The 16,020-nt window shown below is 39.8% G+C and overlaps 1 protein-coding gene across 3 annotated transcripts; it reads left to right on the top strand.

Annotated features, from left to right (window-relative positions):
* On the top strand, window positions 1-15,451 carry LOC141795604 (uncharacterized). 3 transcript variants are annotated; one of them, XM_074676555.1, is made up of 8 exons: window positions 1-353; window positions 5,800-5,927; window positions 6,046-6,736; window positions 8,065-8,659; window positions 10,889-10,956; window positions 11,066-11,162; window positions 11,269-11,387; window positions 14,031-15,301. In XM_074676555.1, the coding sequence occupies exons 1-8, from the start codon at window positions 162-164 to the stop codon at window positions 14,838-14,840; spliced, it is 2,700 nt and encodes an 899-aa protein (XP_074532656.1). In that variant the 5' UTR covers window positions 1-161; the 3' UTR covers window positions 14,841-15,301. The 3 variants fall into 3 exon arrangements, with proteins under 3 accessions (XP_074532656.1, XP_074532657.1, XP_074532658.1); XM_074676556.1 differs by having other exon boundaries at window positions 2-353; window positions 14,034-15,280; XM_074676557.1 differs by lacking the exon at window positions 1-353 and adding an exon at window positions 1,268-2,657 and having other exon boundaries at window positions 2,824-5,927; window positions 14,031-15,451.
* Window positions 15,452-16,020: the final 569 nt, after the last annotated feature.

The raw sequence follows: 16,020 nt of genomic DNA, 5'->3' as shown, positions 1-16,020 counted from the left end.
TCTCGTACAGATGAAGAAGACGAGCCGCCGCTGTGTTTATTTTCTCTGGTGGCCACGCTACCCTAGCTGCAGATGTAGGACCATAATTGCTGCGAAAAAAAGCCGTTTCTTTCAACCAGGTCACCTAGTCCACGTTTCGGGTCACCTGCATGAGTTAGGTCATGTACCGCCCAGGTAAACATCCTCCCGGGATGCCGCCATACGGACCCCCAATGTCTCATGGCCCTCCTTTCCGACCAGGCGGGCCCTGCGGTATTCCTCCTCCCGGACTCTTTCCTCCTCGACCGTATGGACCTTACCCGGCACTACCGCCGGATTTTTACCTCAACAGACCACCTCGACATTTCCTCAGAGTACGTACCACAGGCTTATAGAAATAGCTAGGAATGCTAAGTTAAACTGCTAACACAACTTTATTTGATTTCAATGAGTTAGCATCACGCTAATGGGATGTGAAATGTATATTCATGTCTTTGTGCCTTAGAAGAGTAACATTCATAGAACCATGTTTTTGATGTACTTTTGTTGTATATTTTGTATATTTTTGTTACAACACATTTTTAAACAATTTTGAGACCGAAGTGATGCTAGCTCAAACCGCGATACTATTTACAGTGTTTGACGAGCATGGATAAACACAAGCGCTAAATTTGAATTAAAGTGTATAATACAAAAAGGACTAAGTTTTAAAGTTGAAATTTATTGCTGACTAGAATGCATATTAGTATCAAGAATGCACTTAGTATGAAATATTGGTGAATAGAATAATGAATGCGGTACACATCAATATTACTCTAGATACAAACAAGAATTTTGATAATCTGGTGAAAATAATAGCTTTGAAGTATCACTTGTCAAATCATAAATAAGAGGATGTATGACACAAGTTTGCAACACAAAAATGCCCTTCTTGGGTTTGTGTTGGTTTGTGTTCTCCATCTTTTACAGACCTAGTGAAAGTGGCGACAGGCTTGAAAAGAATAACTTTACAGAGGTCAGTTTTCTAAATGTGTTTTTTTTTTTTTTTTTTTTTTTTAGAAAGGGAAAACAGTATTTGTTTTAACTCATTTTGAAATTAGCCAAAAAATTCTCACAACCAATAAAATCCCTCAAAATTATCTAGTGTTTTCTTGTCTATGCACAACTGTAGATGTATGTCTAAAAAACCCAGGGTACATCAAACTAAAGTTAAATGAAAAGGAGAAAATTAGTCCCAGCTTAATTTAATTATTAATATTGCTGTAATATTTTGACCTCATTTTTACCAAGTATTGATAGAGAAATATACTGAGGTAAAGCATTACAGTGGTTATTGAGAGTGGTAGATTTAGGAACATTTACATTTCTAAGCAACAGTTAGTTAGCTTACTAATGTTACCCTTAACACTTAGCCTACAACTAAAAATTTAAAATGCAATTTTTTTGTCCTGGTTGAAAACAGCAAAGATAAACCAAGAGATATGTGTAATACTTGCTTTATCCAAGTACTGTTAAGTCTCGGTAGTACAATGTGTTCCCCTGTGAGGGAGACAGAGTTTGAGGAATAAGTAACTCTAAACCTCAGATATCACTGTTGGTGTAAACACAAATAGCTACATGCACAACATCAACTAAATTTTGGTCCTGCAAGACCATATTTCTAATTTAATAAATGCGACTTAATCATTGAGTCTTCGGCTCCATGTTCAAATTTGTCAACTTGGAGTGAATCAGCCGCTTGCATCTGAAGCCTGGATTCTCACTTCTGTGTGCATCATGAACAGGTAAGTCAGTGGAAGCACTTTTTGTTCCTACCTTAGAAAAATAGTCAAAGTTATATAGCTTTTTATATTTTTATTTGTTTGTTTTGTTTTTGTTTGTTTTGTTTTTTTTACCACATATTTCACTGAATTTTTCCACTTTTTAGGTAGCAGTGCTTATTGCTTTTTTCAACTACTACTGTAAATTCATGTTCACTCTCCTGTCTGATGTGATTTACTCTCACATATGTTTGTAATAACCTGACACCTTTTTGTTTGACAGGAATGCTCATGGCATGGCTCCCATTTTTTTGCAGTCAAAAATAAGAATTAATCATTGGATGCATCAGAAATGTGTTTGCAGCATTTATCTACAGCTGAAAAGGGAAGAAGCTCAGAGGATGAGGAGGAGAAAGTTCAACTGCTATTTCCTGTGATTTTGAATCTACTATCATAAAGATTTCAAGTAAATGAAATGTGGGTGTTTTGTATAACAGTATAAGACTTAATTAATGTATGAAAAATGTTCACCAGTATCCTTTCACTTCTTTTCAGTTTGTAATGTTTTGATGAGTACATGTACCCTTAAAGAGTAACTGTTTTTATTGGTACATTTATTAATTAGGGGCTCTTGTTGTGCTCTTCATTATTGGGCCTCCTTGTGTACAATTCCTGTATTTCTGTAAATGGTTCTTGTTCTGGTTCTGGTTTGCAGATTCCCCACCTGTATACCTTTGTAATGTGTAGTTTGCAGTTTTATTAGTGGGTTGATGGAAAATTTGCAGAGTGTGTGTTGTGTTTTGGCATTAGTTTTAGACAGATTTGTACTTCTTAAGTGAAAAACCTTTAAATTTAGGCTTCATTTTTCTGCAGGCGTATAAAATCCAACTTGGCTCTCTGCCAGCTTCCAAATTGAAGGTCTGTTTCATGAACAATTAATGCAATTGATTCTGTACAGTTACTGATTTCATGTTTTATTTTTTTGGAGACATGCAAAAAGAAACCAAGGAACTTGTGTTGTTTATTATTAAAACAATTGCGCATGCTCTGGGCAGTGTGAGAAACTGTTCTTGCCCTCTTGCAGAAATGAGACTAATATGGAGCAGATGCATCAGGAGAACCAGAACTGATAATGGAGACTTGGATGGTTGATGGAATTCAAAATGCAAAGAAGAAACAGGATTGTGATGGCTGTATTTAAAACTGCTGGCTGTTGGAGCAGAACATCACACCATGCTGCTGCAAAGGGGAAAGCTCCCAGATTTAGACTTTACTGTCTTTTTGCCAATTGTTATGGCTTTTTCCATTGTTGACCCGCACAGTCTGCATTGGAAGCCATGTAAGAACAACTTACAACATTAAACGTATTGAATTTTTGTTGTTGTTAAATAAGATTTAACAAATCACAAATTTCTGAAAAAGTGGTGGAGCCAGGCCCATAGATTTGTTGTGTTGCTTTGTCAGGGCACACCTATTCCTCTGGAAAGGAGTGAAAGTAAGGTTTGTTCCAAGTCTTAGCTCAAAATTTAACCTTGGCCGGATGTTTGAAGTGATAATTATCATCAGTGTTGTTGTACTCTAGTCCAGGACCAGATATATAGCGCTCGAGACTTGACTCAGACTTGTGAGCTGATGACTCTGACTCAGTCTGGGACTTGAGCTGCATCAGGTCTCTTATTCATAACAAATTAATTGTTAATTTTGATTTATCATTTCTCGTGGTATAAGGTTCTACGACTGATCAGTTTTCAGGCTATAGCTTGTTTACCCGCATGCGTGTTCATGTGCTATCTTGTTCAGCAATAGTGTGGGGAAAGATGTCAAAGGAGGTGCCACAGGTTGTGTGTTTTGCTGTTAAAGATTTTATGGCTAATACTGGAAAATGCAGAGCGACATGTTGTGCTCTGTAAAAAGGAAAACACCAAAGCAAAGATGGGGACAGCGTCTAACTTTAACCATATCTGTCCAGAATGCACCCAGAGAAGTGAGTAGATGGCGATGCCAATGTTACTTGGGCTGTTGATAATGTTGTCATTAAGTAGCTGCTAAATAATGACAACATTAGCCTCTACAGTCACTCAAACAGTGGTTTCAAGATGTTTGGTTAAGTTGTGACATTGTTTTAACTTCACCAACATGCATCCGTAAACAGATGAGTTAGGTGTCCTGCTCTGGGAATTTTTCTAGGACTTGGGCCTAGGTACTGAGGACTCACCGAGTATTTTTTTTTCTTTGGTGACTCAGACTTGACTCAGATTTTTTTTCTCTTTTTCTTTTTCAATTTTTTTGTGACTCAGACGTAAACACTGAGGACTTGAGACTTGACTCCGACTTGAGCTATGGTGACTCAACTACAACACTGGTTATGATAGATATATAAAAAAGAGGGTTTTGTGTGGCAGGTTTGCACAGTTTGGTTCATGTATGTGTTTATCTGTTGATATTACTACTGCTGTCTTCTGCGATCCTGTTGCTGTCTGTTTTATCCCCTAGGGGGAACTGAGCCCTGTCACTCCCAAATATATGAGAGAGATTAAAGGAAAACCTGTTTCCTGTCTTTATTTGACGCTGACCATACATCCTCAGCGTGCTTAATCATGCTTGCGTACGCCATGGGGCTTTTGTTGCGTTGTTTCTAGTCCCACACAACCCTCTACCACCCCCGCTATTGTTTAAAATAATTGTCTAGAGGAGAGGTTGCACGCTGTAAAAGATAAAATGTTGACTCAACTTAACTTGCTCAAGTCATCTTGTTGCTTTGACTGAGTTAAGTTAATTCAACATGAAGTGTCAAATAATTTTAACTAGAAAAAAAGTTCAAGAGAACTACAAAAGATGCCGGTTGAACTTAATTCATAAAGTTTTTACAGCTAAGTAATTTTTGTTGTGATGGCGTTTAGTAACCATGAGTGAGGAAGAAACACAGTGGATTTAAGACCCTGCCGTACATTGATATGTTCCACAGAGGGCACAGACTGTCTGTGTTCTAAATGGCACAGACCAGCTGTTTGTGCTCCATGGCAATAACCTGCTGTCTCGTCTGTCCTAATCCTAATCCATCAACAAATCTCATTTATTAGCATGAACACTAAATACACTGTAAAAATCATTGGGTACATGGGCCCATGCCATGTGCAGCACAGATAGCCTGTCTGTGCTGTATGGAGCACAGACATTTCTGATTCATGTGGACATAGATTTTTAAGTTAAAACATATTTTGTTGTCGAGCTGATGCCAACAGTATAATGTGTTATCACAGCAACTTCAGTTATCTTTTGCCATACTGCCTTAAAATAATATGTTAGAACAACAAATGTGCAAAATCACTTTTTACAGTCAATCATACCAAAGCATGCCAAACCAGAGAAGTGAACTGTGCTCAAGCACAGCACATGTACAGTCACACACTGGCCAAATGAATGAATGACTTTAAGGTTGAAGTGTGCTTAAGCACTGTATGGTTTGCCTGAATGACCGTGCACTAATTGCCGAGCATCTCTGCTGGACACAACACCCTTAGTCAGTTAATTTAGTTTATTCACTTTGGAACATTGTCAAATCTTAACACACCTCCTGATAGCTGAATGTTGTATAAGATGACATGTTGAAATGCCTTTTATTGAAATGCTTTTGAACAATGTTTTGTACGGCGTCCTTGGGTGTCTTGACAGACGCCTTGGAACAAGATGTATTATTCTTATTATGTTTGTTGGACATCCCATGTCAACATTTTTACAAAAACGTAATCATCGACTTATTATTTCTGTACGTTTTATCTTTATCCGACCAGATAATTTGGAAAGCCCCTTTTGTTCTTTACACACAAACACACATTAATCCTGTTTGCTAGCATTTCCAAAATGTGTATAGATGTAGCTAATTGGCATGACAATGTAAAATGAGTCCATGTCCAAATTTGTTGTGCACCGTGTTGTAGCAAGAGTCAGGACTTCTGTGCTCTCTCATAACTCATTGGCGAACCAAAGTTTTGTTATGTTTCCTGTGCCTGTGCAGTCCTGTCTTATAAAGTCCTATAACATGAATTCTGAACACTCTCAGCCCCCTTGTAGCAGCTTCTCCGTAGACCATAGTACAGTTCCTCTGGGGGGCAGGCAGCAGATTGTCCCTCCTGCAGAAACACCGACATGGAAACCCCCTCCAGTGGATCCTCAGCCCTCTGACAACAGGTACACATTTTTAAAATGTTTAGATTTTATTACAGCCTGTATGAGTCAAAGTTAGAACAGTTTTACCTCCAAAGAATTTTTGTTTGTGGTGATTTAAGCACATGTTCTTGACTTTCAGCGACCGAGCTAGTGAGGAGTTTCTGCGATGTATTGCATCAAACAAGCCTCTCCCAGATTATCTCAAAGGAAACATGGCATTCAACCTTGCTGAGGCTTTTAAGTCCGCCAATGTTCTCAAAGAAGCTGTAAAGTCAGACCCTGAGTTTCAGAAGCATGTGACCAAGAGCAAAAGCCGTAGTCGAAGTCGTAGTCGAAGTCGCAGTCGTAACCGCAGTCGAGGCAGAAGCCGGGGGAGATCCAGAGGCAAAAGCCGTGCACGAAGCAAAAGCAGAGCAGGTAGCCAAAGCAGAGGAAGAAGTAAAAGTCGTGTTCGTGCGAAGAGCCGAGCAAGAAGCAAAAGCAGGGCTCGGAGTAGGAGTTCAAGCCAGAGCAGGAGCAAGAAGAGTCATTTACGGAGCAAAAGCCGGGCCAGGAGATCCAGATCACGAAGTAGTAGTGGTGAAAAGAGCCGGACCAAAGACAAAAGAAAGGAAGATGATAAAGAAAGGAAGGAACAGGAAAAAGGAAGGAAGGAAGAGGATAAAGGAAGACAGGAAGGAAAAAGGAAGAGGAGCCCCAGCCCTCCTAGTAGTATCAACAGTAATAATCCAGCTGGAAGTAGTCTCCTCCAGGGATTAAAACTCGTCATGAACAGCAAAGAAATGGAGGACCGGCTGCCTTCCCTTAAAGATGCCATTCTCACGATTCAGGTAGAGCTCAACATTTCCTCCTTAAAGAGTTCAGTCAGGTCCAGATCTCCATATAAAGTTTGCTTCTAAAACACTAGCTCTTTAAGAAACTGTGACATTGTTAGTTAAAGATATACTTTGTTACATACCTGTGTTTCATCATTTTCCTTGATGCATGAACAGCTTTGTTCTTTGGGTTCATGGGTTCTTTGTATTTTCATTCTGAATGAATGAGTACAGTCAGAGACGATTTGTGCAGCTGTTGAGGCAAAGAAAGAATCTGCTGAGCCAGCATGAGTGGTACATTGTCACTCAGTAAAACATGTTCACCCTCAGTAATTGATATTTAGCTGAGGGATGCACCAATATGCTAAATGAAAAATTGCAGTGAACTGCGATTGATGTATTCATAATTATCTAACCTTCTTTCATGTTCTATTAAAGAAATAGAGAGAAAGTAGAAGTGGATCGTAATAATAATTCGATGAAATAGACTGGGGTTTTGGCTTAAAGAGCTTTCCAGCTGATTGATGACTTGCAGTGGGATGCATCCTTCTCAGATGGTTTAAAATTATCATTCAATACCTATCTGATGAGAATACTTATTATCTAACAATTGAAAAGAACAGTGGTGCCTTGACTTACTGGGTTAATTTATTCTGTGATGGAGCTCGTAACTCAGATTACTCGTATGTCAAATCAGTTTCTAATTGAAATGAATTAAAATGCAGTTTCTCACTTCTGAACCCCCAAAAAACACAGAGATTGTTTTTTTTATATGATTTTAAATGGGAGAAATGTCATCATGAATAACAAATTTTGTATAAAAACACAATATGATAGAATGACATGCAATAAACCTTGATTAGGATGATGTTTAGCTTTTACCTTGGGGGTCAGACGACTGCTGGGAGGGGTGTTGCTGCGTTCACTGTGGCGTTTGCTGCCCCAGCAGTGCGGTATCTAAAGCTGGCTTGTAACCCAAATTGTAGCTCCCAACTCAAAAAAATCTTCCTGCATCTCAAAAGCTCGTTAGTTGGGACACCGGTTACTCAAGGTACCTGTGTATATAAAAACCTACACTAGGATGTAATCCTGAGGACTTTTTTTGTTTCTGCAGCTGACGTGTTCAGCTGAAGGTCTCCTGTTTACAGGGTCACTCTTTAAACTGAGCTGACAGAGACAGCTGTTATTACAAAAAGTTGGTCACAGCTGTGTGTCAGCTTATTGAGAACTGGATCTTTTCATGTGCTTACATTAGTCACTGTTTTCAGTAATCTCAGCTACATTGATAGTTTACAAGATCAAGAAGTTCAGTGTCTAATGTTATTGGGACCTTTTCCTTTCAGGCCTCAGATGAAAGCTCAAAACATAAGCCAGACACAAGTCTTGAGTATTCGCTCTCGATGGACGACTGTGTGCTCCTTCCCCATGAAAGAGTTGGTGGTGACTTCTCTTGGCTCCAGATGCAAAGTCATGAGGACCCTCCCGCCCAAAAAATTGATGAGTTGGAAGATGAAGAGTCGTTCTTGTATGGGAGTGAAGACTCCGGGAAAAAACAAACTATTACTTCCTCTCCACTGTTTGAAACATTTTCTCAGATTGGCAAACATGAAAAACAGTCGGGATATGACGATCCGGCTTATCAGCAGCACAGTAAGTCAGGATTCAGTGGCTTTGGAGACATGCTTAATAAACAACCCCTTCAGATGTCCTCCTTAGGCTTAGCCACCACTAATCTGGACAGCAGAGAGTGCGAGAAGTTCAAAAACATATTGAAAAGTCTGGACTCAACCGATTACCGTGGGGTCATGACGAAAAACGAGGAGAAGCAGCAGGTTCCCACGCTTCCAGCTTCACACTCAGCAGCCAGACTAGCACTGCCGGCACTTGGTGACCCAAATGTTCGGCAAGCTCTGGAATCTCTGCAGTCGCTGATCAAAGGTGAGCAGATAAAATATGCAACTCCCTCACTCAAATGTCAAACTGCATGTCTGTTACATATTTTATTTACTCAACTGGCTTTGATAGTGTATTTTTTAAGTGAGAATATTATTCTGGATGTACATAACAATGCTGGATGTTCATATCAAAAGTGTGTATATTTTCAAATCTCTACCACTGGTAGAAAACCCTAAATCTGTCTGCCAGAGAGCTGGCCAGTCAGAGGGAAGAGGGGATTTAGGAGCAGGGAGCCTTAAAGAGGTGGTAAAAAGTTTTTTATTTTTTTATTTTTTATTTATTTTTGTTTTTTTTAAGCTTAATACTGTCCCTCTGGTACCCCCTGAGTAGCTCTACAAGATGTACAGCTCGAGATTAATTCCTGTTTTTTTCATACTGGTGTTTTAAAAACCCTTGTTTCAGACTGTGTCTAAAACACTTAAATCTAGCTGCTGGCTCTTTAATGCCGCGGCCACACCAAACGCGAACACGCGAATTTACTCGCAAGAATGGCTTGTCACGCACCGCATGAACGCCCGAGTCTCGCTGCTGGACTTTTTTGACAAGCTGAGGCGCGAACGCGCGGTACTGCGCATGGGGAGTAGAGAGCTCGTTCATTTAAAGACCGAAAGTCCAAAAGAGCAGCTGAAAAACAATGAGCTGTGGTTTCCAAAGCATCACAGTAGAGTGTGTGAAAGCTTTGGAGATCACAATCAATGCCTGCTGCCTCTCCCTGGTAATCCACCAGCCCTGCTTGGCTGTTCCCTGCGATCTCATCCTCGATCCCCCGAACCTCGACCCCCCGAACCCCCGACCCATGTTCCCGGAGGTCTCCCTGGGGATAATGAAGGGGTGGAGGAAAGAGAGGACCGCAGAGAACTTCCATCTTTTCCCTGGCTCTGGCTCTGGCTCTGCCCCTGCCCCGCTCTTTCCTCCTCTCTATCAGGCTCAAAACTCCGCTTAGGAAAACACAGTCGGACTCAGTGATAGCCTGTGCAGGCAAATCCAGCTGGGAATGAATGTTTTTAGAACTTACATTCAAAACCTGTCTCCTCAGAGACTTGGTGTTTAAGGCCCACCCCTCTAACATGTCATGAACCAGTTAGATCCTTATGCAAAGATCTTTTTTTTTCAAATGGACATTTGTCTCAGTTAACAGATTCAATTTCTACAACATATCAATAGGTAGCAGCGTGAAGATCTGCACGTTCAGTGTGAGCATCCAGCATATATCCATGTTTAGAACATGGGAAAGCAGAATAACCCCTCTTTAAAGAGACCGAAGATGAAACAAAATGTTTCATACAGAGGCTGAAATGAGGGTTTTCTAAAACATCAGTTCGAGAAAGATAGAAATGTATTAATTAATTTAATTTAATTTTTTATTTAGAAAACAATAAATCATGTAAAGCTACTACTCCCAGAAGGACCGTAGCAAGCCAGAAAAAAAGGCACATTTTCCCCTCTTTAATGCTTCTTAACAGATTACAACCAGAAACTTTAATGAGTTGTTAAAGCTTTCGCATTTTACTAAAAGCAGTCTGAATAAGACACAATTTGAACTGTCAACCAAAAAAACACCCGCCCATCTCCTTATGCCTTTATTTAATTCCTCTAACCCAGAAACACACGAAAAGAACCGAAAGCACACAATTCTGCGTTTTACCTTTAAGTCTACATGTCTTCACATGATCTGAAGTGTACTCACCCCCAATCAGAAGGCACCCCAAACTGACTGATACTGTGTCCCAAACCGTGTACTTCTGCACTTACACTCACTATTTGAGTGCATCAGTGTGTTAGCGAACACTTCTCAAAATCAGTGGTAGTCATATTGGCTTTGTAGAGGAAGGGGCAGGAACAGATCAGACGATGGTTGATGGATTCAGTCAGTGAAAGCAGAGCAACAGCTGTGAACAGTTGTGAAATGCGTAGTTTTCATAAAGTAAATGCAGAGTGTACGTAGTGCACTTCATGTGAGTGTACTGATGAAAGTACACGATTTGGGACAGAGCCTGAGTCTTGAAGTGCTCTAGCATCACGTCCTCTTGGCCTTGTGGGAGATTCTGGTCAGCAGTGACAGCAACTTAATTCTTCAATGGACTCTTTCCAGTTGTCAATGAAAACTATTTCTGACAGGAAATTGAGGTGTGCTGCCTCAATTTTTTTTGTCTGTCATTATCATTTTTAAAACATTTGACATCGAATAACGTTGTTTTTCCTTTTTCACAGCAACAAAAGAGAAACGGGAAAAGACTGATGGCAGTGCCTCATCTCAGACGTCCTCTGATAAATACAAGGTAAAGGTTTTCTGACATGTACCAAGTATTTCACATGTGAGTAGTCAGGTTTCATATGTTTATAATGGGTGAACCTGCTGTTCTTTAAATATTCTCCTCTCTTCCCCAGGTGGGAGAAAGTGACGACAGGAGGAGAGATAAACAAGCCCGAGCGGCTAATATTGAAACACTGATGAAAGAACTCACAGCATTGTTGAAACAAGATGGTAAAGACATTAGCTTTGGTTGCAGTCTTCTTCTTTCTTTCAACTTTATTATTCATTTCACTAAATTGCAGTTCCTGTTTGCTGGTTCTGTCTCGTTTGATCACAGGATTGAGTTTTTTGACACCAGTGATCGGATTTTATTGCCAAAAGTGTGAAGAGTTCATCGGAGATTTCAGTAGTGCTGAAACTCATGCAGCCAGCCACCGTCAGAGTAACTCCAGCAGTGTAAGTGTACTTCTTCTCTGCAACTGAGTCAATGATTCTGCTGAAGTTGTTTTTTTTTTGTTTTGCTATTGTTGTCTTTTTCGGCATCATGCCAAGGAAAAGAGAAAGTGTTGTGTGCATATCTAAAGTTGTTGTCTAACAACAGAACAAAGTAAGGGACAGTGAGAGGAGGAAACTTGATATTAAAGACCAATAAGAAAAGCCAAAAGTTATCCTTCTTAGAAAACTAGGTTATCGCAAATAAATTCATTATTTTCATTATAATTTGCTTAAAAAACTAATAATGAAATGTTTGAGTCTGTTGAGATGGGTTTGAACAGCTTTTCATCCTTCAGACATAATTATCAAAATGATCAAGAAAAATGTTTGAAATGTTTCAGTTACAAGGTTTGATGAACAGGATCAGTTTTCTCTTCCCTCAGTCGATCAGAAATACTTTATCCCACATAGACATCCAGTCACTGCAGTTGCCCTCATACACAATAAAGTTGTTATGCCAGGGTAGTAATAGAATTTACAATGAGTTAGAAATGCAGAACTACAGTTGTTATTGGTTTCAGTTAGACAGTCTGTAAGCCGTCAATGGTGCAGGTGTCCATAAACAATATCATACTGCATTCACCAAACTCTGCACTGTAAAAAAAATGTTGACCCAACTTAACTTGCTCAAGTCATCTTGTTGCTTTGACTGAGTTAAGTTAATTCAACATGAAGTGTCAAATAATTTGAACCTGCAAAAAAGGTCAGGAGAACTACAGAAGATGTTGGTTGAACTGAATTTATAGTTTTTACAGCTAAGTAAATTTTTTTGTGATGGCATTTAGTAACCATGAGTAAAAAGGGGACAGTGGATATAAGTCCCTGCTGTACATTGAGCTATTGCACAGAGGGCACAGACTATCTGTGCTCTACATGGCACAGACTGTTTATGCTCCATGGCAATGACCTGCTGTCTTTTCTGTCCTTAAATTAAAACATTAACACATCTCATTTGTTAGGATAAACACTAAATGCACTGTATAAATCATTGAGTGCATGGGCATAGATAGCCTGTGAATACCATGTGGGGCGCAGACAGCCTGTCCGTACTGTTTGGAGCACAGAAAGACGACCCATGCAGATGAGCACAGACAGTCGGTCCATGCAGACGGCCTTTGCCCCCCGCTGTGTAACATATGAATGTACAGCAGGCTCTTATGTCCTCTGTGTTTTCTCCTCACTCATGGTTACAAAAAAAACCCTCACAATCTAAAAAAGAAAGATTTATGTGGACAAATATTTTTAAGTTGAAACATATTTTGTAGTTGAGATGATGTCAACTTATAATAATGTGTTTACACAACAGCTTCTGCAATATTTTACTCAAAATAATATGTTAAAACAACAAATGTGCAAAATCACTTTTTACAGTGTGCCTGACTCCTGGCTCCTCCATGTTATGTACCAGAGATCTCACATTGCCCATAATTAATTAATTAGTAATAAGTAATGTTAACTGGCTTTTTTCTTCTGGCTTCATTGACATTTACAGCTGAGGATCATCCATGTAACAATGAAACTTTACGGCGCGTTTCCTCATAACACTGCCAAGAGAAAGCATATACAAAATGACAAGAAGTGGTCTGAGCTAGGACTGTCCCAAACTATTGTTTTTCAAACAATTAATCTAGCAATCATTTCTAATGATCGATTAATCTAACAATTGTTTTTTTGATTAATCCAGTGGCTCATTTTTCATTTAATGATTATTTAACATTGCTCTACCAGCATAACTATTCACACAACAAGGATGCCACACTGTGCTTTTTATGAAACTCTGGACCACGTTGTAGCCACGGCTGCAACTAATGATAATTTTCGATGTTGAGTAATCTATCGATTATTTTATGTTTAAACATAATTTGGACTACATCACATGGCTGAAAATAGTGTTGTACTAACAAGAATCAGTTTAGGTGGTTCAGCAGATTAATGATTAACACCAACATGATAAGTTCATCAGTTATTGACGCCCACAACACAAAGTGGTAATAACTGAAAATTTACAAGAATCTACCAAGTATTAACCCTATAGACCCTTTAGTTCCTTCTTCTATACTAAAGTACCCTAGTATGCATAGATTTATTGCGAGAGAGAAAAGAGGCACAGTTTATATCTCCTCTCCAAAAGCCTCAGTCATTTCGCATCAGTTCCTTCCCCACAAAGTTTTTGCCAACATCCCCGTGCATTTTAATAAATATCCAGAGTGACATCAGAATCTCTAGCTGTTCGGCCAATGAGCTGGTTCACTTCAGTGCTACCAGCTAAGCATTGTGTAAACATAGCATCAGCAACAGCAGTGAGAGCTAAAAGTGTACTTACAGTGTGAAAAACAGTCCACAACTCTCTCCAACCACATGTCAAGAGAGGGCACAGCTTAAAGAAACAAGCAGAGAAACATCTGATAGGGTTAGCAAAAATAAAATAATATAATAATGGAAAGAAGAAGAGCAGGAGCCAACTGGAACAGGCTGCAAACGTAGTCCTCACATGCTCCCAAACATGGCTCATCAAATGTGCATTCAGTGATAAACAGCGAGTCCTCAGCCACCTCTGGTCCATGTCAGTTTTCTTATACTTTATTTTTGTTTGTGTGTTTTAAGCAGAAAGGACAGACGGACAGGCATACAGGAAACGGTGAAGCCAGGGCCAACCCAAACGGCAGCAGCAGCAGCCAGCACTTGCACCCCTTGGACAGGAGAGACCACAGGGAGCAGGGTCTCCACAGGGATACAGGAGAGCACAGGAGCCACAGAGACCCCCAACAAAATATAACCGATGACAAAAGTCACAGAGGCAAACATGTAGCCGAGAATAAAAGCCACAGAGGTCAGGAAAATACATCTCTTAGAGAGGAGATTAGAGGAGAGACTTTGCTCATAACAGTGTCCCGCGGACAGACGCCTCCTCTGAACACCAGGGTAATGGAGGAGATGGATAAGGTGAAAGGTAATGGAGGTAAAGCCAAAGTGGAAAACACAGACCGCAAACAAGAGCCATCGAAGGATCGCAAGCAAGCGCTATCGAAGGATTGCAAGCAAGATTCATCAAAGGATCGCAAGCGAGAGTCATCAAAGGATCGCAAGCGAGAGTCATCGAAGGATTGCAAGCGAGAGTTATCGAAGGATCGCAAGCAAGAGTCATCAAAGGATCGCAGGCGAGAGTCATCGAAGGATCGCAGGCGAGAGTCATCAAAGGATCGCAGAAGAAAAGATGAAAGCAGCGATGATAGCAGTGACACTGACAGAGAGAGAAAGAAGAGAAAAAAATCTCCTAAAAAGGATCGCAGAAGAAAAGATGAAAGCAGTGATGAAAGCAGTGACACTGACAGAGAGAGAAAGACTAAAACAAAGTCTCCCAAAAAGAAAAAGAAGGAGAAAAAGAAGAAAAAAGAAAGGGGGAGGAAGTCCTAATTCACGTTTTGTTAGTTGTCTGAACTCCTTTAAAAGTTTTGTCCTTTTTCTTTAATCAGACAAGGAGGAAGGTTTTTAGTGTGTTAGGATTAGTTCGACTTTTTAGGAGATGCCTTTGTTGCAGCCATCACTTTCTTCCACCACGCCTTTCTTTATTGTCAATCAATCTGTAGATATGATGCCCTTGTGTTCTGGTTTTATGTCTGAATTAAATGTTTGAAATAGAAAGCAGGAGATTCTTGTTTCCAGGGACCAGCGGTACTGAGGAAGTAGAGGTGAATGTGCTGTCTACAGTTGTATTTTGTTCTTCATGCCCCTCTTCTTTCAGCTGAACCCCAGAAGAACACCAAGTCATCCCCTATATTGATGATATAGAAGAAATGCAAATAATGAAAATGTTTTTTTCAAATAAAAAAAAAGAAGTAAAAAATGCATTTTGTGTGATCTGATGAAAGTTTAATGTTTTGTGTTTTCTGAAGTTAATAACCAAAGCTGCTAAACTTTACAGGTTTAGAGTTAAGTCGATTATTTGTCACAGTATAAAAGAAAGTATAAAACATATTTTTAACTCTGTGGCACTGTTTTTATTAGTAATAATCATGTGTTTCGGTGGGATTGTGCCTGAATTGTCTTTACAGCAGGGATTTCAAACTCGTGCCATGGAGGGCCAAGAGGCTGCAGGTTTCCTGTCCAACCAAAAACTCCACCAGCTGATTTCACTGATTACCTCACCTTCAAGCTGAGAGCAGGGACTTATCCGTGAAATCAGCTGGTGGAAATTTGGGGTGGAAAGAAAACCTGCAGTCTCTTGGCCCTCCATGGCACGAGATTGAGAGTCCCACTTTACAGTCGTGTTTTTAGCAGAAGTTGTTTTTTTTTTTTTGGAAATGTTGCAAAAAGTGAAAGGAAAGAGGTATAAGGGGGCTGAATCCGATGAAATGCATTACACTGATCTATAAGAAGAGTTCATTTTTCCTTAAGTTTACATCTGAAAAAAGTGTGATCCTCTTATACTTGGTGTTTAGTACTTGATTTCCATTCTGTGTAGTAACAGACACACACTACTAGTCTGTAAAGTGAGTTTGACTCACACGACTGCAGTGTACAGATCAGGTCGAAGCTTAACATTCATGAGTTCAGCTTTGACCTTGCCCACATGCATCTGTATCTGTGTCAAAGC

The sequence above is a fragment of the Halichoeres trimaculatus genome, unplaced genomic scaffold (genome assembly GCF_033239565.1).
Source record: "Halichoeres trimaculatus isolate MK-OKI-2021-1 unplaced genomic scaffold, fHalTri1.1 fHalTri1_scaffold_8, whole genome shotgun sequence".
Classification (NCBI taxonomy): domain Eukaryota; kingdom Metazoa; phylum Chordata; class Actinopteri; order Labriformes; family Labridae; genus Halichoeres; species Halichoeres trimaculatus.
This window is presented reverse-complemented; position numbering and strand designations above follow the sequence as displayed.

Bases quoted from the DNA above. Each gene is read 5' to 3' on its own strand.
- LOC141795604 (XM_074676555.1), top strand. From the start codon at position 162: ATGTACCGCCCAGGTAAACATCCTCCCGGGATGCCGCCATACGGACCC. The intron at 354-5,799 runs GTACGTACCACA...GAACACTCTCAG, and splicing joins CACCTCGACATTTCCTCAGA to CCCCCTTGTAGCAGCTTCTC. The intron at 5,928-6,045 runs GTACACATTTTT...CTTGACTTTCAG, and splicing joins CCTCAGCCCTCTGACAACAG to CGACCGAGCTAGTGAGGAGT.